The sequence below is a fragment of the Eschscholzia californica genome, unplaced genomic scaffold (assembly GCF_041429995.1).
Source record: "Eschscholzia californica isolate CP2 unplaced genomic scaffold, dmEscCali1.0.p SCAF_4, whole genome shotgun sequence".
In the NCBI taxonomy this organism is placed as follows: Eukaryota; Viridiplantae; Streptophyta; class Magnoliopsida; order Ranunculales; family Papaveraceae; genus Eschscholzia; species Eschscholzia californica.
In genome coordinates, this window is record NW_028238461.1 from 36,322,226 (window position 1) to 36,349,650 (window position 27,425).

General features: G+C 36.3%; 2 protein-coding genes and 1 pseudogene across 4 annotated transcripts; 1 reads left to right on the forward strand and 2 right to left on the reverse strand.

The window, feature by feature from the left end:
• Window positions 1-3,829: 3,829 nt before the first annotated feature.
• On the reverse strand, window positions 3,830-17,370 carry LOC147544383 (uncharacterized). Of its 2 annotated transcripts, none has more exons than XM_086633191.1 (20): window positions 16,948-17,370; window positions 16,312-16,468; window positions 16,149-16,236; window positions 15,979-16,056; window positions 15,810-15,869; window positions 15,595-15,699; window positions 13,603-13,713; window positions 12,660-12,701; window positions 11,569-11,682; window positions 11,269-11,450; window positions 10,439-10,560; window positions 10,159-10,271; window positions 9,973-10,015; window positions 9,751-9,842; window positions 8,854-8,902; window positions 7,657-7,736; window positions 5,360-5,473; window positions 4,713-4,804; window positions 4,418-4,463; window positions 3,830-4,032 (listed from the first exon to the last, which is right to left on the reverse strand). In XM_086633191.1, the coding sequence occupies exons 2-20, from the start codon at window positions 16,458-16,460 to the stop codon at window positions 4,000-4,002; spliced, it is 1,713 nt and encodes a 570-aa protein (XP_086489317.1). In that variant the 5' UTR covers window positions 16,461-16,468; window positions 16,948-17,370; the 3' UTR covers window positions 3,830-3,999. The 2 variants fall into 2 exon arrangements, with proteins under 2 accessions (XP_086489317.1, XP_086489316.1); XM_086633190.1 differs by having other exon boundaries at window positions 16,312-16,477.
• A 421-nt stretch (window positions 17,371-17,791) lies between these two features.
• Window positions 17,792-18,658, reverse strand: LOC147544384 (uncharacterized). Its single transcript, XM_086635689.1, has one exon. It carries the CDS (start codon window positions 18,656-18,658, stop codon window positions 17,792-17,794), a length of 867 nt encoding a protein of 288 aa, XP_086491815.1.
• Window positions 18,659-23,934: 5,276 nt separating this feature from the next.
• Window positions 23,935-24,663, forward strand: LOC147544385 (putative gamma-glutamylcyclotransferase At3g02910 pseudogene; annotated as a pseudogene). Its single transcript, XR_015224386.1, has one exon. The product of XR_015224386.1 is annotated as a putative gamma-glutamylcyclotransferase At3g02910 pseudogene (transcript).
• Window positions 24,664-27,425: the final 2,762 nt, after the last annotated feature.

Here is a 27,425-nt window from a genome sequence, read left to right on the forward strand (position 1 = left end):
GAATTATTTGTGAAAAAGGTTAAAACCAAAAAAAAAACCACATGACACCTTTCTTTATCATCCACCTCATCTTATCACTCCTCCACCACACCACTTCCTCTCCACCTCACCCTTCTTCTCCGGCGGAATGTTGCCGGCCGGAAATTTTTTATTCCGGCCGGCCACTTTATTAAAAAAAAAAAAAAATTTCGCTCTCTCTCTTCTTCTTCCTTTCTCTCTCTTCTTCCTCCTTTCTCTCTCTCCTCTTTTTCCCTCATCTTCTCTCTCTCCCTCCTCTCTTTATCTCTCCCTATTCCGGCGAAGGTTTACCTTTGCCGAAAATTTTTGGATCTGGGGTTTCAAACCCCAGATCCTCTTCGTCTGGGATTTCCCGGACGAAGAAACTCCTATTCGTCTGGGATTCCAGACGAAGAAACTCCTCTTCGTCTGGAATCCCAGACGAAGGGGATCTAGATCTGGGGAAACCCCAGATCCAGAATTTTCCGGCGAAGGTAATCCTTCGCCGGAATAGAGAGAGATAAAGAGAGGAGAGAGAGAAAGGAGGAAGAAGAGAGAGGAAGAAGAGAGAGAAAGGAGGAAGAAGAGAGAGAAGTTTTTTTTTTAATAAAGTGGCCGGCCGGAATTTTTTATTCCGGCCGGCAACATCCCGCCGGAGAAGAAGGGTGAGGTGGTGAGGTGGAGAGGAGGTGGTGTGGTGGAGGATAGATTAGATGAGGTGGACAAACAAAAAGAAAAAAAAATAAAAATTACAGAAATGCCACCGGGGTAGAATTGGGAGGTTGGATAAAATTTGGGGCCAAATAGGAAATTTTTGGGGCCAAAACGAACTGCCGGACACTTATGGGGGCCAAAACGGCCAGTTGGTCACAAATCGGGGGCCAAAACGGAATTAACCCTTCTAAAAACCGAGACCGACTGATTATAAGGCAACAACCGACTCGACTTGATGATTAAAGAAGGAAAGAAGAAGATAGAAACCGACCCATCTTCTCCTATATGAAGAAAAAACCGAGAGAAGAAAGATATCCTCACCATTAAAGAAAAAACCGAGGTATAGAGAGAGAAAGTAAGTTTAGAGAGTTCCTGTTTCTTTTCTTTTTCTTCTTCTTCTGATTATTCTCTTTGTGAGAGAGAAAGTTAGATAGAAAGAGTTAAGAAAGAGAGATACTATAGAGGGAGAAAGATTGAATAAAAATAATAAAATCATTGAAATTCTCTTTTCTTCTTCTTTCTCCATTATTACTGTTAGAGAGAGAGATAGAGAGATCCTGTGTTTATTAGAGAGAAAGAGAGAAGATAGAGTGAGGAAGAGAGAGAAAACAGAAGAGAGAGGAAAAAAACCAGAGAAGGAAAATAATTTTCCCACAGAGAAGTATTTTCCGAGAAGACGAGAAAACTATTTTCCCAAAGGGTCTGTTTGGCTGCACAGAAGGAAAAAAAGTGAAAAAAATGTGTTTTCTCTCCAATTCTTTTTCTCTTATCATTAATTGAACCATGTCTTTGATATTCATGGGTTTCTAACTCTCCCACTAGGATAAAGGATGAAACCCTAACATGAGTATTTAAAATCTAATATCATATTTATTTAATTATCTCGTTTAAAGTGCTTAAAATTTCGAATTAATCGTACTTCGGTTAGTCTAATAAACTAACAACTTGGATTTAAATTGCAATATATTTTAAGTGAAGTGGGTTATGGGTTATGGGTTTTGATCATTATTAAAGTGTTTTATTGTCTTATTTTCCGAAAATTGAAGATTGATTTCTAACAATTTTTTAGTTATCAAAAGAAGGATAATAGTTTGAATTAAATATTAGATTTGAATATGATTGTTACTGGTGAATTCCGATATCCTAGATTTACCAACTTATAGTTTTCCACTACAACTTTGTTTTGTTTTCTAAATTTCAATTCTTAGTTTCCCAAATTATCCTCAAAATCAATTATCTACTTTCCTAATTTGTTAGTTAATCTTAGGTTTAGATTTAATTCCAAACAAATCTTCGTGGGATCGACCTTGTAATTCTTGCCATATTTACATACGGTTCGTACACTTGCGAGTTTTAATTTGATCTAATTAGCCTAGTATTTAGGTTCACTAGATTTCACATCAAGTTTTCGATCCCCGACAGCGGCGCCAAAAACTTGATGTAAAATCTAGTGAACCTAAATAATAGACTAACTAGACTAAATTAAAACTCGCAAGTGCACGAACCGTATGTGAATATGGTTTGTATTACGAAGTCGATCGCACGAGGATATGTTCGGAATTAAGTCTAAACCTAAAACTAACTAATAAACTAGGAAAGAAAACAGTTGATTTTGAGAAGATGTTCGGAAAACTAAGAATTGAAACTTAGAAAACAAAATAAAGTTGTGATGAAAAACTATAAGTTGGTAAATCTAGGATATTAGAATTCACCACTAACAATCATATTCGAATCTAATATCTAATTGAAATTATTATCCCTCTTTGATAACACAAAAATTGTTAGAAATCAATCTTCAATTTTCGGAAAATAAGACAATTAAACACTTTAACAATGATCAAAACCCATAACCCACTTCACTTAAAATATATTGCAATTCAAATCCAAGTTGTTAGTTTATTAGACTAACCAAAGTACGATTATTTATAAATCTTTAAGCACATTAACTAGAGATAATAAAATAAATATGATATTAGAATTCAAATACTCATGTTAGGGTTTCATCCTCTATCCTAGTGGAAGAGTTAGAAACCCATGGATATTAAATACATGGTTCAATTAATAATAGACAAATAAAAGAGAAGAGAGAAAAAGATAAAACCGAATTGATATTGATGAAGCCCGTTCCTCTCGTATTTCTCCAAAACTTGTCTTCGATATAGCCCTTGAATCTCCCAAATAGATGTCTTTTACTCCCTTTGTGTTGTTTATTTTTTGTTTCTTTGAATGACACGTTAATACAAATTATTTGGGTATTAATGTTATAGAAATGTCAGATTTTTTCACTTAAATTTGAATTTCTCGGGAAAATCCGAGGTCGTATTTAACACTTAAATTTGCTTTTTAACATGGTAAAATAGTTTTCTTTCCCACGAGAAAGAAAACAATTTTCACATCAAATATTTTCACACCAAAAATTGTCAAACAAGAAAATATAGGAAGTATAAATTGGGGTCTTTTCCGAAAAAAAAAATAAAAGTAAAAATAATTGGGGTCAATACTGGCATAGATTGTATGACACGTGTGCTGGCTTTGCCTAGTTGGTCAAGTATCTAGAAGGGGACAACTCTTCGTGGTTTCTCACATGAACAGGAAACAAGATTAGTCAAGTAGTTTGTATGGAAAATCAAAGAATTGTAACATATAACTGTAAGTAGGTTGATGGTTATTCCAACCAATCACTTGTCTTCCATCAATCAATCAATCAATCAATTTCCTAACGCAATGAAATTCAAATGACACCTACTCACAAGAGTGAGGAGTTGTTAAAATATTTGCTCTTTAGCCCTTCCCTTTTTTGACACTTCTCTCTGAGTGTCGACTCACTAATTGTAGTTTGTAGGGCACTCGGACGGTGTTTAATCCCGGTGCGAGTGTTCTGCCACGGAGGCCCAAGAGCAAAATGAAAGGACGCCTACAGAGACACACTTGTTAAAAATTGTGGAACGAAATGAAAGCCTGAGTCCTCCTTTTCTTTTCGTTAAAAGAAAGCTGAGGCTTCTTTTTGTTGCAAAAGAAAGCCGAAGCTCAAGTCTTTTCAACGAGGAACTATTATACAGAAAAAATATCTTTTCACAACAACATGAAAAGAAATTATAATTTTTTATATAATTGAAAATGAAGAAAAAAACTATATACGTTTTTATTACTGAACAGTCATTAGTGTGTTTTTTTATTCTTCTTGTTTGGAAACCAAAAATGTCATAAATGCAGGTATCATGATCATTTTCTGTACAGGAAAGAATTGATCATAAGTTCTGTAAGGAGCTGAAATGCTTTTGAGATTCTCTATGCTTTTCCTTTTCTCCTGTCATCTAAAGCCTGTCAAAGAAAAGATTAAAATCAAGATTGGTTTTTCGAAAACCAGATAAATTAATTCTGAAGCACAAAAATATCACTTATGTCGGTTATAATTATCTATTCAAAAGCAACGAAATTGCAAGTAAATAGATAACTAAGACATGAAACAAATGTGTAGCACTGCAAGTTTCGTCCAGTTTGGAGAAATTATATTGTCATCTGATACACCCCGTACCTGTTTCAAGTGACTATACCCGTACGGGTCTTTATCTTATATCGCTAGTAAATAAGCAAATACCATGTCGAAAAAACAAAGCAAAGAAAAAAGAAAAAAACATGTAGCATTTACTGTATATGTTTTTGGTACAATATTTACTCCTAAAAGTTGTGGTACAAATAGGTGTACCTTGTTTTGGAAGATTCTCATGGTCAACACAAGAGTATCGCGCATTCTACACAAATCAAATTTCAGACGAATTAGATGATAGATGAGAAAAGAATGAGAAGATAGTAGCCGGTAGAAAATCTATATAGGACTTGTCCTATATCCTATATCAAAGGTGAAAACTGGAGGTTTCAGTCCAGTGCACAAAAGAAGAGCTTTTATGGTATGAAATAGTACTGTGTATTAAACAGATGAACTTTGAAGTAGGACATGACACATAAAATTAAGTAAAAGAAGAAAATATGTAGGCATGTACCGAACATCATCGTGTGTTGTGCTGAATGGATGAGAAGTCCCATTGGATGATGTTAAAACAAATTGGGTCGTAAGCCCGCAAGGAATTTTAATCTGCATATCGACAACAACAAAATATTAAACGTCTCAATTTTGGAATTTTGTATTTTCAATTTCAGTGCATGGTGGCGAAAATGGCAATATAGTCAAACACTCGAGCTCTCTAAGAGATAATAATCAGGAAAAAGTATAGAATCTCTACTTTTTTTAGCATTTCACTTTTATCGCTGATTTCCTGTAATTGTTCAAGAAATGAGAAAGGATACAGACCCTTGCCAAGATATACTCCTCAAGAAATTCTTTTTTCTTGTGTTGTCAAGAAGTTCAATCGTGAAGTATATGGATAGTGCCTAGTCGAATCAACCAAGACACGTAAGAACAAGGTCCTAATCCGTTATAAAGAGGTTAGAATAGGATGAGAATTTGACACAACAATATGGCATTTCTTAGTTGAAAGTTAAGCTGCCCCCATTCTTCTCCATTATATCCATTTATTAACTTCATTGGCTCACCAAGAAGATCTAGAAAGAGAATGTCATCTGAACGCCAAAATTGCCAAATGTGTTCTATTCTTAGTATTAGAGAAGCTATCACATGTAAAGTACTTACAGATAAGTCAGCGGAATAAATCTCGTCGTATATCACATCATCCATATTCTTAATTTGGTAGCTGTAACGTTTTAGAATGATAATTCTCGGCTCCCAATCTCCAGATGAATCTGTCTGTTGAACATTTTTTAGACGAAAATTATACTTCAGAAATTTGATGAAAAGAAAACGAAAGAAATGACGAACTTTAAGTTAATCTTACACGTTACTACAAAGAGTATGGATGGAATTCAGCATGGAGCTCAAACAAGAAAAGATGTAATCGACAAACAATGATATTAACAGAATGAAATTGGAAGCACCAAAAATAATAACCACCGTGATATTATAAACTACATTTTCCAAGAAGTAAAAATAGGGTTATTTAGTGTATAGACCCCAGTTATTTACCTATATTAGGGATCCACCCCCAAAACGATAATGCTTTAGGGGTTACCCCCCATTCTCTATTTTTCCGTCAAAAGCCCGTTAAGTTGAGAGCGTGCCAGTCACGTGAGCTTCCTTTGACAAATTTGCCCCCTCCACCAGCTTTACTGTTGGGGTCTTTCCCTAAATAGTTGCTTTACAGTGGGGGTCATTCACCATTTTAATACTACTTCCTCTTTTTCGTAAGAAAGTTGTGATTTTAGTGAAAACAAAGTTCAACTCTCTTCCAAGTGAGTAACTAGGTCGAGGTTTAACCTGAGTTTTGGAGTTCAGCTATAATGGAGTTCTAGAAAAGAAGGTTTCAGATAAATGCCAGCTAAAATTCAGAAGTTTTTCAATCTTTTTCTCTTTTTCTCAAGATCAGACTGTTATTCGTGTAATGTAGTTGGTATTTCAATCTGTTCAAGATCAAGATCAAGAGAAAAAGATTGAAATACCAACTACATTACATGAATAACAATCTGATCTTGAGAAAAGAGAAAAAGATTGAAAAACTTTTGAATTTTTTTCAAAAGCAAAGAACTTTTGCTTAATTACCTTAAATTCAAGATCAAGCACTAAATCGAAGAACACAAATTTACAAAGAAAACATTAAAATTGAGCATAATGACTTAAACCTAACAATTATCTCCAATTTTAGCTAGCATTTATATGAAACCTTCTTTTCTAAACTCCATTATAGCTGAGCTCCCAAACCCAAGTTAAACCTCGACCTAGTTACTCAATTGGAAGAGAGTTGAACTTTGTTTTCACTAAAATCACAGCTTTCTTATGAAAAGATAGGAAGTAGTATTAAAATGGTGAAGGACCCCCACTATAAAACAACTATTTAGGGAAGGACCCCCAACAGTAAAGCTGATGGAGAGGGCAAATTTGTCAAAGGAAGCTCACGTGACTGGCACGCTCGCAACTTAACAGGCTTTTGACGGAAAAATAGAGAATGGGGGGTAACCCCTAAAGCATTATCGTTTTGGGGGTGGATCCCTAATATAGGTAAATAACTGGGGTCTATACACTAAATAACCCGTAAAAATATGAAGGACGGTGTAGTCTCTTGATGTGTGAGAATCTAATATAACCCTCCTATTTTTCCAATACATTTGTTAACCGTTTCAAAATCAAAATCAGTATTAGATTTAAATCTCTTAAAATCCTGAACCTGCAACCAGTGCTGCTGAAAAATATATGGAAGAATCGATACGGCGAAAAATAAAGGCAAGTGACTGAAACGGTACAAATTGAAGCCACTGGTGTTGGAATTGGACGAATTTTGAGCACTGGTGCGAAATAGCCTTCGGCACATTAGTTGTGGCCAACACCACCTTTCGGCACACTTTGGGGGTCAAATTCCATCGTTTAGGCCCTCAAAACAGACTTTTGGTAGTTCTTGTACAATTTTAATAAGTTTTCCTTTTGAATGTATTTCTTAGGTAGTTTTCCATTTTCTTGAGATTCTACAATTTATTTATTAAGAAGTTGTAATTCTAATTTAATTAGGTTCATGAAACCCTAAAGCTATATAAAGGGGATCTTATGGTTGTTTCATTCATTCAGTTTTATCAATAAAATTTCAGTATTTTCTTTCCTCTTAGTGAGTTTCAAGTTTTCTAAGTTTTGAACATAGATCTAAACCCTTTTCGAGTTTTTCCCTGCGTCAGGTATCTCGTTCAATCGTGTAAGCAAATTGCCTCGCAGAACACCAAATTATCAATTGTCATCCACCAATTGAAATTAACTTACCATGATCATCTTGATGTTACGTTGAAAACTTGAAATAGAAGTATAAAACAAAAATGCTAATAGATTTCTAATTTACAAAAAGAAGAGACAGGATATAACTAGAATGCTACAAACAAAAAACAAATACTAACCCGACCAACCCACAGAAGGACGTCAAAAGTGGCTCGGCCTGCAGATATGTAATTCTCAATCTCCATTTGCATATCAAGATCTGTGGTAAAGATATAAATCATACACTTGCTCCCAAAATCATTAGAAAATTGTACCATGCTTCCATTAAGAAGACAACTGAAGATATTTAAAACATAGCTTATAATGAAGGGCATGCCACTAATCTTCTAATTCATAGTTCACCATTGAGTCATTGACTGATCTGTAGGAAGTAATTTCTCCCAAGTAGATCCTAAAGTAGACAGAAACCCCTAGGTAGAGCTCTAAAGTAATAAAATGACGCTCACTATCCGAAAATGAACATACATGAAGGCAAACAAAGAGACACCTCGTGATAAAGAATATAATTCTAGGGCTTCTAGTCATTATCAGCTGGTTTTGAGTTTGATGACTTACAAATATAATATGCTTCCAAAGCTAGGTCCGCACGTGATATGCCAAATGATAACACATATCCACGTCTCCCAACAAAAAGACATTAGGATCAAAGAATGCCACACTGTCATGTGAGGATAGTCTACATGGTTCATGGACAAAAGAGAGGTCTCATGACCAAGCATATAATATTGAGGGCGTCTACAGGAATTGCCAAATTGTTCTGAGTCGGATGTCCACAAACTTAATAGTTAATACAGTGTGTCCAATTCTAACCAAAGTATCTTTGCAATGATATGGAATGACGTATAAAGACCAACAGATTGGAACTTGATGCAAAAAGTCAACTTGGGTGGTACTTCTTAAGACTGCTTATATTAGCACCTTACTGAATTCTTAGTGAGAAACATTATATATGCAAGTACGTAGAGTGTTATCTCAAAGAAAACTCCTCCAACAAAAAATTCATGTATGGCATATTTAAGTGAATAACAGCTGATTAGAGCTGGAAATTTTCATCGAGCATATAAGTGAAAATAGAAAGAGTCAAGTAATGTTAGTGTATGAATGCTCCAACTATATAAAACTAACATAACTTATTCATTTCAAGAAGACAAATCTAGTATGCAGGCTTAGCCGCTTAGGGAGGACACTGGAATCAGATGAAGGGTCCAATGACTTGCTCACTTGCTGTACAAATATGTTCACCATCCTTAAAATTTTATCTTACTCATTAGCCAACCATAAAATAAATAAATAAATTTAACTACAAACGTACTCACCACACGTTATTTTCTCCTGATTGTTGGCAAAAAGCCTCTTCAATTCTCCCTACACAGAATGTAATTTAGCAGTAATACACAAGCAAACCAAGAAAAGCAATAACGGTATTAACCAATTACATAACAGAAAAGATTTACATGGTTCGGTTGGTGAAACCTACTGCATGGCGAACAACGGTGTGATGATTTTCATTATGAAGAACAAGATTACAGAGAATTGTCAAGGGTTTTAGTATTAGTAACTCGATAAAACCCTAGAACTCAGCCGCCCCTAACTCTACCTTCAAAACCGAAAATAGGATGTCCCCCTTTACATTGTAACAGCCATTTACAAGACTAGGCAAACACAATTAACAGGTCGAGCCAAAATAGAGAACAGTTTTTGGGTCGTAAACCAGGATAGATATCGGTCCATATTCAAAGCAGTTTTAACAAGTTTGTTATTAAAGAGAAAGTAAGAACCAAAAAAAAACTAACATCTTTATGTGCCAAGTTTCAAAGTACTAGACTGATGAAAAAAGATACAAACTAAAAAACCATTACAGAAAGAACACCATTATTAACAGAACCTGATTCAGCTGCCACGTAAAAGATTAAAAAATGTTCGAAAGGATTTCCAGTTCAAGTCCGGCAAGTAAGCTTTACTTGGTTTGTTTCATCATCAGTTTATGAGCAGTTGCACGGGCTTAAATATATCAAAAATTTACAATGGTGAAGTCAGATGGGTTTGAAAATCAAATGCAAGAGCCGTTTGAATACAGTCATACTTTAAAGGAAAACTAAAATGACGAATGTTAGAGAAGGCAAGAAAAAAGTTTTAACAGTTTTCTTGAAGGAGCATCACAGCTTATAACTTGGTAAGGCTAAATGCTCTTCCATAATAGACTTGAAAAATACCTGGATTCCTTTATCATCCATCGGAATGCAATCAACAGCTATTAGCTTATCAACATCGTCAGCAGTGACTACATAATCCGTATTTGTAGCACCTGAAGCACAAAACAAATGCAAGAAAACTTGAGTAACATAAGGTAAAAATTCCTCGGAAATTCAGACACTAATAAAGATACAGAAATATAGAACCATTTGTTCTAGCGAATAAACCAGTGTCCTACTTACCTTCAATGTACTGCCTGGTGCCATTTTGAAGATGACGAACCCACTAAATACGCAATACAGATATGTTTGAGCATGTAAGTACTTTGTCATCATTATATAACTGCAGACTAGCTCAGTACAAATAATGCAGTTGTACCAGGCACTAACAAGATAATATCATAAAAAGACGAAAATAGAAATGAATACCTGAAACATACATAGGGCTGTCCCCCGTACAGGATAGCCACACGCTCGCAGAGTGTTGCCCGGTTTAGCTTCACCGATAATTTGAAACCCTTCTATGCCAGGTAGGCCTTCTCCTATTGGAATTTAGCTTTTTTCAGATTTCAAGGAATTATTCAATATTACATTTGTATTATGTGACCAGGGAGTAAGCTTCAGCCTCATTTTTGTACATAAGAAGGTTAACCAGTTGAACTATGGGGCAGGTTTCAGTACTAACTAATAACAAAATAGCTATAGTTACCTTCGGAGATATAGGATCCATGGTCTTCCATCATAAGAAAGTGGGATCCTGTTGATGTTTCACCATTTGGGTTCCCAAAATGTCTTTCCTGAGGTTCAGGTTCTGGAGAAACTTCACTTCTCCTGTGAAAGCAACACTCATGAATACATGTGTGAGTAACTGGTTAATCTTCAGAAAAGAACAAAATTTTAGCAAATGCTCAACAGCTCAATAACACTGTATTAGAACCATAAACAACTTGTACGGTGTATCAACTTCTCTAGAAGATAGTTATGCTAAAATATGTATGATCCACCAACTGAACTATGAACAAGAGTTAAACAGCAGGTCAGTTTGTTTTTGGGTGGCAAATGTAAGAGAAACATATAGTAGGTCATGACGAAATGAGAAACATTGGAGGAACCACGTCAAATGGTTAAATAATTTCGCCTGCACAAGTTTCTGAAGGATGCAGACATTACTATATGAAACACAGCCACACATGGTGAAATAATTTCCCCTTCACAAATAAAAAGATATGTTTAAAGACTGAAAGACTTGCTTGGCCCTAGTAGTTATCCATGCGTGTGAAAGCTAACATAACTCTAGGGTTGAAAACCCAGCTTCAATACTACAATTATATGAACTTATAGTAACAAAAGAATTATAGTACTGCTACTTAAGTTGAACTTGACATATACGGCTCAACTTGCTTATCCATCAAAACCATCTCACAGGAAACCAAACTAGACAATGACAACCATTAGTAACCTTTTTGCCATCTAGTTAATCCTAAGACTAACCAAGCACAAATTTGGAGTGACCATAAACTTAAGATGACATGTACTAACTTATCAATTCTGGAAGCCCGTAAATTGCCGTCAATAAACCTATGCTGCTGCATCTCAAGTTCTGGCTCTGGGTTTTTGATATTCCCAGGATCATGGTCCAGATGAGATCTCAACATATTTGAAGCTGAATCTAAATGATGTTCATGTACATAGAGGTTATCTGGAGAAAATATATTGGAGACCTACACCAAAAATAAAAACAAAAAGACAAGGAGAAGAATTAGTAAAAGAAAAAAATGAGAAAATTTGATGAAAACAGTAGTATATGAAACTTGGTACTAAATCGTGCCAATGCAATACCCCGGATTTTTCAAGAGGTTGATTGTTTGATACATCTGAAAGCCGGTTCTCTCTATTGAAATTTCCGTCCCCAGTTTGAATTGCTAGCTTGGAGTTTATATCAACAATACTAGCCTGTAATGGAGATTGGAGCATCCATGAAAATGAAAAAATAAAATAAAAAAATTAGAAGGATGATGATAATTATACACTTCACACCTAAAGAGAACCGAATTATTACTAGAGAATATGTTTACATCTAGAAGAGAAAGTTACACAGAGAAAGGGAAAAAGCAGTCTCTCGCGGAATAAAGTAACCAAAACACCCAATATGGGGGTCGCTCAAACTCATCATGCAAAATACATAGAAATTGGAGCAACAGAACCTGGAGGCAATCGAATAAAGAGGAAGTACTCCGAAAAATAACAATGAGAAGTAACAGATTACTTTAACTTGTTGGTCCAATACGCCTCCATTTCATGTAGCAGCACTTGTTATGGGCCTTCCACTATGATGTTCACTGATGGAAAGAAGCATATCTATTGACTGCTAATGTTTGTTAATGTGTGTAGAAACAACTGCAAGCATCTAGGGTTAAACCGTCGAAAGGATGTTCTTCTGAAACAATACTGTGTAGGACAGCATGTCATACATCAAGGGGGGCATAGCCATTAACTAAAGCTGAAAACCAGTAGTTATGTCGTACCATAGGACTAAACCTGTGTAGCAGAATGTATCTCATTTTACAGTTTAGGAATCGTCAACCTAACTAAGGAGAGGAAACTACCATAATCTTTTTGTTGCCGACGTATCCACATCTGCAGTGCTCAATTGTAAAAGAGCTTCTTTACAAAAATATAATAGGAGTTTATTGAGGTAACAGCTCAATATGGAAGTACTAGTAAGACATAAGTGCATATGAATATCCCCATTACCAGTATGCCGTCATAGGGATTGGACAAATCAACTGTACAATCAAGATAAACAGAACAGAATTGGAAAATAGTAGGAACTAATAATTATTCCCACCATAGTCATGTACCTTTTCTTTGACACGACAATCATGTAATTTTACAGCACAAGAAAGAAAGTTCGATAACAAGATACTTACATGAGAAGTTCTAATCTTCCATTGCAACTGATCATATAGATGCTGCAAACAGATTAACAGGATTAACACTTAAGCCTGGCAACTTATTCATGGGCAACTTAATAAGTTGAATCAAATACTGAAAGTTATACAACATACAAACGCAGATCCTAAGAAGTAAGGATACAACAGAAGAAATGAGAACTCGTGCTCTGATCATGCTAATGTAAGTTCAACGAATTTAAACACCAGGATAGGGTCAACTTAATAGTTATGCTATCCTAGAGACTCTCAAAGGTAGATGAGACAGGTATAAGAGTTGGTCTAGTAGATATATTACCTACTAAGAAAGAAAAAAAGAACAACCTTATAAAGGACCAAGATCCTTGCCATGATTTTATAAAGGACCAAGATCCTTGCCAAGGACCCAACCCGCTGTCCTCGATGGGAAGTAACACATGGAACCACCCAACCAGTTGGTTTATCTTAATGTGAACAATTTTAGTAATAACTAATAACTCATTTTAGGTGAGAAGACGTTTTTATCATTAACTACTCAAATGAAGCCATGTGTACTAGGGGACTAATAAGCATAGTTCCTTTTTTCCCTATTATGTTCCTTTTTAATCAAAATGTAACAGAATCACCAGATTGACGTGGATAAACAATATTAACTGAGAATACTCAAATGAAGCTAGGTAGGAACCTCTTTATTACGAAACAATATTATATCAGAAGAAATAAAACCATCCATTCTAGGTAAGAACGTCTTTGTCATGAAATACTAAAATGAGGTTATAAGTACTTAAGGAAGTGACTATCACCGTTCCTCTCTTCTTTATTATGTTTCTTCTAAATCAACATGTATCAGAACAACACATGGACGTGGATAAACCAATATCTAACAATATTGTCTCACAGTTCACAAGAAATAATACACCTACGTCAGAGGTTGCTATAATACCTTTACGCTGCTGGAAATAGAGGAAGCATTTATCACATGAGGTCGAATATCATGCTCAGCCAATAGTCTGAGCATAGAGGATGTAAAGATATATCTGTCTTCCTCTACAGTCTGGAGAAGATGCAAGTATTTATCAGCCACAGATAAATTTGGTTAAAGTACCAGCTAAGGGGAATTCTCAAGGAAATAAAATCAGTATGCCTGTGAAGACAAAATGTAAAAATTGTTAAATTTGTGGTCATCCAACTCAAAACTAATTGGCAATGAGTGGAGAGGACCTATACATTATATTCTTGGTTGCTAGTTACCCCTTCTCCCATGTGGGGCTATTCTCACACGCCCCCTCACGTGTGGCGTGGTTAGCCTAACACGTGTTTTTTTTGTTTCGGGTGACGTGGAGCACGTGTGGCTTTTAAGCCTATCATGTGTGGGCCAAGCTCTAATACCATGTTAGGTTTGTAGTCATCCAACTCAAAACCAATTGGCAATGAGTGGAGAAGATCTATACATGATATTTTTGGTTGTTAATTACCCCTTCTCCCATGTGGGACTATTCTCACACGCCCCCCTCACATGTGGCACGTGGTTGGCCTAACACGTGTATTTTTTTTGTTCCGGGTGACGTGGAGCACGTGTGGTTTTTAAACCAATCACGTGTGGGCCTAGCTCTGATACCATGTTAAATTTGTGGTCATCCAACTCAAAACCAATTGCCAATGAGTGGAGAGGACCTATACATTATATTCTCGGTTGCTAGTTACCCCTTCTCCCATGTGGGACTATTCTCACAAAAATAACTAAAATTTGAACCACAGGTAAAAACTAAAATCACAACACTAACGAAATCATACCTAGTCAATTTTTAAAAAGTAAGACTTCTTTGATGAGCAATTTATTTTTATCAAAGGAGAATGTGGAATCAAAGTGTTTCCTTTTTTGGTAAATAAACATCGTTAAAGTAGAAAATGACATGCTTAAGATAGGTGAGTTATATTTGACACATCGAGAAGAGCAAATCTGACCATCGAGAAGAGTCCAAGATATTTTTATAGATATATAAGATATTTTTTCATATATTTAGGATATCTCGTAATTATCTCTTCTAATACTATAAAATAGATATTGTCTAGTTTCCTAGATTAGTTGGTAATCCAAGGAAACTAGGAAACCCTAATCCACTCTATATATGAGTGGGGTTCTATGGATTTATTGTTCAGTTGCGTCTGACCAATATACCGAATCAAACTTGAGATTGTGGTGACTATTACAAAACCCATTCACGACTTTCTCAGTGGATGTAGTTCGTGATTTTCTGACCGAACAACGTTAAATTATCGCGTCACTATTTCAATATATCTCTACCATTATCAAATAATCCCTAACTTTCTGTGATTCCTAACTAAACTTTGAAACTATATAATATATCAAATAACATTAGTAGAGATAATTACAAGATATCCTAAATATATGAAATAATATCATTTAGATCTTCATATATCTTGGACTCTTCTCGATCGCATATCTTAACAAATTCTAGTTGTGAGACTACGATCTGAAAATAGCAGATGAAGTAACGTACCAAGGATCAGGATGCTGAGAAACATGAATTTATATAATATGAGCATGAGAAAGGCGTGAGTAGCCAGTTAAGAGTACAAATATAATGAATTACATAGAAGATTTTAAGCACATTTACTTTTGGAAGTTTAAGTGCTACAATACCAATCAGAGTTCACGATATTATGTAGGAAGTGACAACTGCAATCCAAATTACTTAGCTACGTGCCCCATGGTGAAGCATTAGTACAAACACTAACTTGGCCCCAAACTAGTAGGTATAAGGAAAAGAACACTTCCACGAATGAAAAACTAATTAATGCTCATCTTTTTATCGATCAAGTATGGGTAGTGCTTGTTATTATCTTTAGTTAGATTGTCAGCTCAATTATAGATTGCAAATGCACAAGTCACAAGTTCGAGGCAAAAAATTACCTTTAGTTCATGAATCAGTTTTATATTTTCATCAAGGTCGCCTTTTCTATGAGCTAGTTCCTTTGAAGCAGAAGTTATGGCTTCTTTCTGCTTCTCATCAAGAGCCTGTTGCTCAAAAGATGAACTAGACAATCATTAACAGAAAACATGTATTTTAGCAATTTATATTCAAACCCGAAAGAAAAGTAGCACGTAAAAATACAATGTTCACCAACCATTCTTAGATCAGAAAATTCCCTCTCCGAAGTGTATTTGTCATTCAACAGCTGAAGCTCCTGGAAACACAAGCATGCCATAAGTTTTCCAGCAAGTGAAAAGAATCTGTTCACACTAAAGTGAAAATGCTTACGAGCTAACACCCATAAATTATACTTCATTGCATACCTTAAGACATGCATCAGCAATTTGTTTGCGAAGCAACGTAATCTCCTCCGTCTGATGCCTGGATTTCGAGAAAAGTTCCTGCTTGTATAGTTGATTAGACATACAACAATGTGCCAACTACTTAATTATATTAGCAACCTGGAAGGGAATACATAGTAAATGAAAAATACCATGTCTTCTCTGTCCACTATATTATTTACATCGTCACGGGTATCTCCTACCACGTTTATAGAATCAAAATGTGTTCCACCGTTGTGCCTAAGGACAAAATACGAGATTAGCTAAGAACAAAAAGTGATTTTTTTTACAGGTTATAAATGGCTTGAGTAGTACCTTCTTGGAGAATCAGATGGAGTTAACAACCCATCATCACTATTTCCATACAAAGAACTCTTGCTGGATGTTACTACATTGGGAAATGTAGGTATTCTTGGAATCAACTGCTTACTACCCGAAGAAGATTTTCCACGAGAATCTTGCATGTTACCTTCTGTTCGTCCTCAATTCAGAAAAATTCAGGGTTTTGAATAGTCATGGTTGTGCATTGATATGCTTACAAATAGACAGTGTCAAGGAAGAAACTAAGGCGCAAACAGTAGAAGCTAAAAAGAGTAACAAAAGAATCATACTCCCTATTTCATTCTATAAATTAACAAACAAACAAACAAAAACAAGAACAAAATAATGTCAACTCTTTTACTAAGAATTTATACCAAAACAATCAAAAAGTGAAAAATTGCAATTAACCTAGAAATTTTATTATGGAAATCGTTCTAATTAATTCCACAAAAGAAGAAAAAAGAATCACAAAATTGAGGAACAGAATTCAATCAGTTCTCAGTGAAAGTGAAAGATATCAAATTTAGAATGACACTCAGGTAAAAATTCTAATAAATGAAAGAAAAGTAAGCCCTAAATTAAGAATGAATTCAGAAAAGGGAAAGAAAGCAGAATCTGTAGTTGACTTACCTGATCGCTAAAAACTGAAAGTACGTCAAATTGGAAAGTCTGTCATAGATCTTTAATAAATCAAGAACTTAGAGAGAGAGAGAGAGAGAGAGAGAGAGAGACAGAGGTCAGAGATGTAAGTAACGTCAGAAGTGGGGTTGTTGGTGAATCTTTGCTTACGAATTAGAAGCTAAAGTGTGAACAGATTGAATCTGTATAGCTGCTACGAATTGGAATAGGAAAAGGGAAATTCTCAGAAGTCTTCACTTTTTATGGAAAATCGAGATTGGCAAATGATATTCCCAGCGACCTCCTTGTGTAAACATAAATCTCTATTCGTTATACGTGTTAAGTTCCAATTGAGATTTCCACTCTTAAGTGACAAAAATAGAGATCTTTAACTATTTTGTGTCTCCAATATAAAACTCTAAACTTATCTTATTTACTTTTTTTTTTTTTTTTTTTGATGACAATTGGCTATTGCCAGACTTTATTAGCTACTAGAGCAAATATTCATATTGGCTAAATCTGTCGCCAATTGACTTACAATGGATCTGGGAGTATCATAAATCTCCACAGTCTGATTTAGATCAACATTAAAGTAATCTTTTGCTAACAAGTGTGCTACCATATTTGCTTCACGAGGACAATATTGGAACGTACTACTCTGGAGATTACATACTTCACTTTGAATTTCCATAATGATCGCTCTAATTTTCCATGAAGACTCCTCCAAATTTTTTGAACAAGCATGGATCGCATTTATCGCATCACCTTCCATTACACATTCATACTCCGGGAGCTCCATTGCCAAAGAGACCGCCAACCTAGCAGCTCTAGCTTCAGCTTCCATAGCTGATGTTGCTCACCAACTTTGAACCATTGCCATAACAAAGACTCCCCCACTGTTTCGGCAGACTGTTGCCCCTACCGCTCGACCACGAAAAAATGATGCATCAAAGTTAATCTTCAACTTGTCTGGTTGTGGTGGATCCCAAAAGCGATAAACCAATTGAGGAATTGGGTCTGACCTGTTATCTGAGTTGAATTCAGTACCTGAGAATTCTTGCAACATGATTTGTGCCTCTTGAATGATTCGGTAAATGTTTCGTTTAATGTCCTCAAATGTGCATTTATTTCTGGCTTTCCACAAGCACCATGCCACATATATTCTTAAATCAATGATATCGCTTTCTTCATCTTCCACCAACCATTTACATACCAGTGATTTGAAATTTTCATCTCCATCTACCCTTAAGTGTAAAGGGTAACTCATCCATAACTCCCTCGATACTTTACATTTTCGGAACAAATGGTCTATATCTTCCTCTGCTTCTTTGCACATTGCACATACTTTTGAGACTTCTGGGTTAAATTTCAAAGCTCTCGATTTTGTAGGTAGAGCATTATGTAATACTCTCCATACAAATGTTTGGACTCTCGGCATCCAATGGTTTTTATTCCATAATTTCTTCCATGTCAAACCATGTGGTAATTCATTGGTTGATGAGGAACTCGGTGCTGCTCTAGATATTGAAGTATATAATGATTTCGTAGTAAAATTCCCCTTTTCCGTGTGTACCCATATCAATTTATCTTCCATACCCATGTTATTCAAAGGAATCTGAAGTATTGCTTTAGTCGATAGATCATCAAAAATATTCTCTATGAGTCTCGCATTCCATTGCCCTTTTGCGTTTAATAGATCCTTCACATAGAAAATGTTCAACATATCCACCTCCTCTGACTTCTTGTTTGGCTTAATTAAGAAGCTTCTTGTTTACTTATTTGTCGTAGTTATTTTGTAAAAAAATATTAAGTTATCTAGAAATAGAATGTCCTCTTAAGAGCATCTCCAGTGCAAAACTTATAAAAATCTCTATTCATCTTATGTGTCAAGTTCCAATTGAGATTCTCACTCCTAGGTGGCCTTAATAGAGATCCTCATTTTTTTTTTTGTCTCTAATGCAAAACTCTAAACTTATCTTATTTACTTATGTGGCATAGTTATTTTTGTCAATAAATAATTAGTTATTTTAAAAAATATAGATGACTCGATTTCTGGTTGAAAATCAAATATTGATGAGTTGGACAATTAGAGATATCTCAAGAGGACACTCTATTTCTAGAGTGTCCTCTTGAGATATCTCTATTCCACCCTCGACACATCATCTTAGAGATCTAAATAGAGTGTTGCATTGGAGAGGAGTTTAAGAAAAAAACTCTAAAAATCCTAGGTGGCACTCAGAGTTTCTAAGATTGAGTGTTGCATTGGAGATGCTCTAAGATATCTCTATTCCACCCTCGACACGTCATCTTAGAGATCCAAATACAGTGTTGCATTGGAGAGAGTTCTCAAACAAAAACTCTAAAAATCCTATGTGGTACTCAGAGTTTCTAATATTGAGTGTTGCATGGAGATGCTCGTAGCAGTTTAATTGAATGCCAGCCGCTGATCGGGGAAATAAGAATATTATGCGGGTGAACAATTTTAAAAGGAAGATGTAAAATTTAGAAGGTTATCCGGGAAAATACATTTCAATAGGAAATAAATTATTTCTATTTTTTCTTCTTCAATTACAGGCACCATCTCTACCGCCATTTTCTTTTCTTTTTTTTCTTTTCCTCTTTCTCTCTAACCTCTCACCCTCTCTTTCCAGTTGCTCTCTCTCCCTCTTTCTCCCTCTCTCAGTCTTCTCACTCTCTCCAGCTCCCTCGCCCACTCACATTCCATCTCTTTTTCTCACTTTCTCTCTCTCACTGTTTATCTCTCCCTTTTCACTGTTTATCTCTCCCTCTCACTGTCTATCTCCCTTTCTCATTGTTTATCTCCCTTTCTCACACTCTCTCTCTCTCACACGGTCTATATCTCTCTCACACGGTCTATATCTCTATCTCTCTCACAGTCCCTCTTTACATCTCACTCTCTCTTTTGCATACACACCTATCCCGCAAAGGGAAGCATTCCCTTCGCTGCAACCAGTCCTCGATGAGGGTTTCATGGTTGGTCGATCACGAAAAGTTTCGTAGTCGACCAGCAACAGACTAAGAAATTTTTCGTGGTTGACCGATCCACGAGATCTACTGTGTAAATATCATGGTCGGCTGACCACGAAGTCTGTAACCACGAGAGAAAGAAAGAATGAGAGCGAGATTGAGGATTAGGGTTGAGGTAGCGCGAGTCTTAGCGAGACAGAGGATTAGGGTTAAGGTAGCGCGAGTCTTAGCGAGACAGAGAGAGAATGAAATACAGGGAGAGAGGGAGGTAGTAAAAGGGAGAAAAAACGATAGAGAGAGAGAGACATAGTGAGCGAAAAAAAAGAGGGATGTGATGATGGTGGTTGCCACATTTAGTGATCGAAAATAGAGAGATGAGAGAAAAGGATTTGGAAAAAAAAGGTCGCCGACAATGGCAGTTTACCGGCGGCCCTTGCCGGTATGGAGAAGAAATGTTGAACAAAATTTGATTCCCAACAACAATCAAAAAATATATTGGTCAACTAAAGTTGACCAGTTTTTTCATAAAGTCTTTGCACCACGGATAATTTTCTTATTTCCCAAATCAGTGGCTTAATTAAACCACACGATAGAAATACAAGCAACTCCAACCCGGGCGCGACTCAGGTCTAAAATTTGAATTTTGTGCCTGGGTCGCTCATTTCAACCTGGGTTGGAGGGAGCTGAGCTGAAGCTCAATCCCAACTCTCCCCTTCAGTCGACCAACAGATTGATACGACTGCAGGGGTCCCAACATGACCGTTGGGGATTCCAACGATCATGTAGGGGGCCAAATATGGTTGTTGGAGCACATTCAACGGGCAATGTTTTTTTTCTTTTTTAAATGTAATTGGTTTTTAGTTTTAGTTTTTTTAAATCTAATAAGTTTTTTGTTTTTGTTTTTTTAATCTAATTATTTTTTTAAATCTAATTAGTTTTTTTTTAAAAGTTGGTTTCAAAAATAGTTCAAACACGTGTTTCACATACAAAAGATCGATCGCATTTTTCGCAAACCCACAAAAAACTCACAACGTGTTTCCCACTTGCACAAATTTTATACCCTTCAATTTATATTTTTCCTGGCGGTGTTTCGGGGAAACAAAAAATTAATGAGGATCAATTTTTTACCTAAATGTTAACCTTATGCGTCAATGAAAAAAAAGAAACTTGTCTTGGGGTCATCGTCAACGAAGGCCCATCGGACTACTCAGTCATTTGCAAACGACATTCGTCGAATTATTTCATATCTTTTGCATATTCTCACCACCACTACTCATCTTTATATGTTGTTGGGTTTAACGTGAAAAGGAGTGGTTGAAGTATGGTGCGAATCGTAGAGTCGTCGGAGTTAGATCCGTACGGGTTATGTTAACTGACTGACTCTAGAAATAAATATTTGTCTGACTCTTTGGGCCGCTAAAAGGAAAAAGTAATAAAGTGTGTGCACCCTTTGATCGTCACGAGAGATAAAGAATTAAGTGACTGCCTTCTACTTGACCCTTATATGTTTAAAATGACAGATTTACCCTTTAATATTAGCAGCATGACATTTTTACCTTTGTGTTGCAAAAATGATGTTGTTGGTGTCAAAATTTGTCAATCTGGTTATCAGTCAGCAGAAAGATTACTTGATGCAGGATTATGTCTGATTGATTGATTGATTCTGCTTCGTTGATTCCTTCCATGATCAATCTCGTTCCACTCCTGCTTTTGGAAACCTGGGGGGAAACCTACAAGGAGCTCGAAAACCTCTTCGGCGCTCAAGACAGTCATATTGCCTTTGTAGATAAAAGATTGAGTATTTAATGAGCCTTAAGTTCTTTGTGAAGGTACCTTCTTCGAGGTGATTTGACGCCTTTTTATACTTTACTTTGAACCAACTGTCAATACACGGTGATTATGAGGCGGTTGAGATCCACCGTGTTGTATTAGGACCACTATTTGGTAGTTCAGGAGATTTATGGTTTCCTTTTGAGTTTATCTCGTGTCTTAAATATTCAGGAGTTCCTCTGTGCTAGGATCCTTGATAGATAACTTTCTGAGTCGAGGAGATCTTCACTCCTTCGGAGACTCTTAAAGACCAAGTTAGGCAAATACTATAGATCTTCACCGACTGAGATCTTTGATCAGATTTGAAATTAAGTCAGCCAGCATTTGGCACGCTTCTGCCTTCCCATATTTAGGGCTTAAGGCATCAACATTGCTTACATGGACTTCCCTAGCCTTTCATAAATCCCAGAGCAGACTTGGTCGTATTTGAGCCAGTGCAGGGCTTAGGCGCCTTGCACAATCGTGCTGACCCCCTAATTTTGGGCTTGAGTGGTAAACCATCTTCGGATTCGACCTCCCTTACTGACGTGACGCGGGTTGACCCACGGGCTTTTAGTCTTCTCTTGACTCATTGACCTTAGTCAACTGATGACAACTTTTTTGTATCATCAGATGTTTAGCCTTTATGTTGGCAAGATGACATTTGTTGAAAGTGTCTTGAATATGGATTGATATCTAACCTGGTTCGTGTTTGAAATTTTAAACCCGTTAGCAGGGCAAATCTCCGAGGGAGAGCTAGTATGCGGAGCAGGGATCCAAGGAAGAGCTGATATGAAAGGTAGGGCTTCTTATTATGTCAGTTATTAAATTTAGTGGGATCCATGGTAGCCCAGAAGAACTGGGGGTCGGTACGATTATTCTATGCGCCTTAAGTCTTGCCTGGATTCAAATAGAACTAGGTCTGGCGTGGGTTTGCGAGAAGACTAGGAGGTCCACATCAGTAGGGCAGATACCTCAATACCCGACTTACTTCTGAATCTAATCAAAGATCCCAAACGGTGATGATCTAAAGTATTTAATAAACTTAGGCTTCAAGAGTCATTACAGGAGGAAACCTCATTTAAAGAATTTATCAAACATGAAACATAATATATCAAGAATCCTTGAACAACCTTAAGGTAACTTCTAGTTATCAAAGATACTAGATAACCCCAAAGGAAAATAATAACATCTTCGGGTTACGAAATAGTAGTTTCAATGTAACACGGTGGATCTCAACCGCCTCATCACCATCGTTTCTTTAAAGTCGGTTAAAGCAACCTATAAAAGGAAATCAACTCGCCCCGAAAGAGGTACGTCTCACGTTCACATGAATTCCATGTTTACTCAATACTCAATATTTTAACTGCAAGGACAATCTAACTGTCTTGAGTGTCGAAAAGATTTTAGAACTCCTATAGGTTTTCTCTCGAGATCGAGATGAGCAAAAAGAAATTCAATGACGCAGTCTCTTCATTTAAAGCGGGATTCAACATTACGGTCTCACTAATCTGACTGAACTAGAAGGACAAATTTTAACATCAGCAGTGATGGTGAACGACTATGGTGGTGGAAGAAGAAAAATATTATTTTTGTGAAACTAGTCGCCAACAACTGGTTTCCTATCAATAGAGAAAGGAACTAAAAATATCTAATTACTTTTGGAATGAAGGGTAAAAATGGAACAAATGCTTGACTTTTAAGTTTGGCTAACGGAATCATAGTCTTGGAGACCAAATGTGGACACTGGATAAATATGGGGACTAACCTCAAAATTTTGCATTAGAGATGCTCTAATACATTTTGACTAATAGTTATCACCGGTGAACAATACTACTCATATTATACTTGCACTTTTGCATTAGAGATGTTCTAATAAATTTTGACTAATAGTTATCACAGTGAACAATACTACTCATGTTATACTTACACGTCTTTTATTACGGTACAGTCATGGCCCAGTAGTGATAGAGCAACCGAAACTGCAAGCAAATTTGGAAGGGAGTCGCCACTCAACCGCTCGAATTTCTTCACGATTTAGAACATAAATCAAGAGAAAGTTTATTAATCAATCGCAGCCGTTAGATTTTGGATTTCTTGCCAAATTTAACTTGAATTTGAGTGGCTACATCATTTTTCCAGTACTATTAGGAAAATCGAGTTTTGTTGCTAAGCATAATACAACTTCTACATCTCTTTTAGAAGTACAGCCACATAAAGGTGGGTGCCGCGTTCGAACTCCCATAAAACTCACCACCATTTCCACGACCAGAATACAAGAGCAAGAGAAAAAGTAAAAGATGGGTACAGAGGGAACTAATCAAACTCAGAATGAGAATGAAACCCTAGTTTTCACATATGGAACCCTAAAACAAGGATTCCCCAACCATTATCTGATACAAGATATGATTCCAACAGGGGATGCTGTATATCTTGGAGTATATCGTACGTTCAAGAAATATCCAATGGTTTGTGGTCCATTTCATATTCCTTTCCTTCTCAATTTCCCTGGTTCAGGTGATCGAATTTGGGGCGAACTTTACTCAGTTACGAAATTAGGGTTAGATCGATTGGACGAATTAGAAGGAATTAGTACTGGAAATTACGAGAGACTCCGCATTGAGATTTGCCCAGCAGGAGAAGAAGGATTTGAAGGTTCAGGAGAGATGAAAAAGATTGAAGCTTTTGTTTATTATGGGCATAGAAATTATGCAGAAGAACTTTGGAAGAAAAATGGAGAAAAGGGATTTTGTAGGTATTCTGAAGAAGAAGCAAAAGGGTATGTGAGAAAGAAGGATAGACCTGAAAATGTTAGCTTTGTTGAACATATTCATCTTTTTATCTCTTCTGATTCTAATTGAATGTTTTTTTGTTTAGTCTGTTTGTTTTGAAAATTTCAAAAGAGATTGAAGATGAGATGTAGTTGTTCTTTGAGTGGTCTTTTTCTCAATTGCAAACCGGAGTTGCTTTCTTTGGATGAAGAGATTAGTAGAGATAACAGGATTGAGATGTGAAAGTAAAACCTCATACAAAACTATGTTTTCTTAGCTTCATATCATTTGGCCTTTGTCATAACACAAATTTCAGAGACTTGGTAAAAGATGACCATTAAATTGTGTAGAATGGCACATTTTCCTACCATTACATTTCAGAATGTTGCACAACTAGCACTTATGATGTAATGTGTGTATATGGTCTTGGTCTTCTTTGATTGATTGCTTTATTGTTTCTTGTGATCTTGTCTTGTGATGGACTTGAAAACAATTCAAATGGTACATATGTTTGCATACTTTTTAACTTTTGATTCATTGCAGATTTTGGCATCAATATATTTTGCATAAAAAGAATAAGAGCCTACTGTTATAGGATGGTGCGGACCAGCCTTCCGAGCTGCTACTGATACTGTCCGTTTTAGCACACGTGGGCCTCACGGTTTTAAAAGGTCTCACTAGGGAAGGGTGCTTAACCTCTTAAGAGGAGCACCACACTCCTGTCTCCCACCACTGTGGGATTGCTTTTACAACACACCCTCCCAAGATCACATCACAGTAAAGCGAATCGTGCTGATAACGTGTTATAGGATGGTACGGACCAGCCTTCCGGGCTGTTAGTGATACTGTCCGTTTTGGCACACCTGGGCTTCACGGGTTTAAAAGGCTTCTTAGGGAAGGGTGCTTAACCTCTTAAGAGGAACACCACACTCCTGTCTCCCACCAATGTGGGATTGCTTTTACAACACATTTTTAATGTCGAGACTTTTTGGAATTTTGAAATACGATATATCTACTTAAAAAAAAACATGATACATTTAGTTGACAAATTGAATATATCTTGATTTGACTACTTCAAAATGTTTTTCCTCATTGGATATATGAATTTGTGTTGGAGTAAATCTATAAGGAAAATGAATTGGACACTCCCAGGGGTATACTCCCAAGTGTACTCCCCCTCACAGGACAAAGTCATTTGGGTCTTTTCAGTCTGACAAAAACTGTGAAAAGATTAAAATAGTCTTGTCATTGTAAGGGGGAGTACACCTGAGAGTATGTCCAGGGAGCCCCCCATCATCATTGAATCTATAAATACTCTTTCCAACCGTGTACTTGCAATATTGTAGGGTTGACCTATCCAAAATTACATATTTATGGATGCTCCACTCACATAAAATAGTTAAAAAAAATTAGAATAGAACCCACGGTTTCGTTGATTAGGAAAACTAAATTGGATAGAATTTTTTTTCAGGATATGTTTTTCAGAGACAATCATTAGTAAAAATCTTTGTAATATGGTGGTTAAACAGAACCTCGGCTCAAACGGTTGGTAATTTAATTTTCTACCGTGATTTTCGCTACGTTGTGTGTTATGTTGATAGTGGTCTTTTAGTGACGAACTTTAAGTTTTAGCATCAGTATTAGTGAGGTATTAATATTATCCAACGTTACCTAAAAGCAAGGACGGATCCGAGGGGGGTGCAACCACACCCCCTGGATCCCCCGTAAAAACAAAATATTAGTAGTAAATTTCTTTTTTGTTAAAGAGTTTTTAATATTAATTAAATTAAAACACTATTACAATACTGTTTAATTAAAAAGAAAGGAACATTCTTCCAAATCTTGCAATTGTGCTTCTTACGTGCCCATTTAGCCAGCTTGTCTGCTTGAGAGTTTAATTTCCTCTAGTATTGATGTTGTCAAAACTTTTTTCTATGTCTCGAATTTTGTTGATGTGCACTTTGGATTGCCACTGGATTTTGTGCCTGTAATCCTGGAGATACTTGATGAGGTTGCAGTTGTCACTCTCAATGATAATGTGTTTGTGTTCATTATCTTTCGCCCAAGTCATTCCTTTGAGAATGGCAATCGCTTCACCTTCTTCGCTATTTCTAGCTCTGGTGTAGGCCGCTGCAGCTTCTATGAATTTAGAGTCCGCATTGTGGACGATGAAGCCCGTGCCTATATTAGATTCTACGGAAGAAAACGAAGCATCTACGTCAATTTTGATATATGGTGCCGTTGGAGGGATCCATTTTTCTTCGGAGGAAATGTTCTTTTTAGAAGCTTCATTTTTTTCCGGGAAATAATTGATCATGTTGATGATTGTTTTTGTTTTAGTATGAGTGTGTTGGAAGCACCCTTCACATTTAGTTTTCCATAATACCCATAGGATAGTTGAAAAATGAGTGTTATTCTTTGTATTGCACCTATGTGCAGAGTTTTGCCATGTGAAGATCCATTCCTTGATGGAAATAATATTTTCCGAGATTATGTTAAAGTGAAACCAGACGTTTTTGACTATGGTACAATGTAGCAATGCATGCTCTGTAGTCTCTATTTCCGGGCACATATGACACTGGAAGTTATTACCTATATATTTACCTATACGATCTTTTCCTGGTAGAGTATTTGTGCATATTTTCCAAACAAATAATTGTATTCTTGGTATGGTTTTCCCTTCTAAGGTGATTGTACATGGATTTGACTGTGTATTTTCCGGATTCTGTGAGTATCCATTTCAGTTCATCCCTTCCTTCATGATCAATGGGGATAGTTTTATTAAGTTTCTTGTAGTATCGTCAAAATTTTCAATCAGAAGATTTTTGTTCCATTTGTTATTTATGATGAGTTGAGACACTCTTGTCAGGTTTGAGTTATTTTGGTTTGTGATCGGGTTGTTTATGTTAGGAATCCAAATAT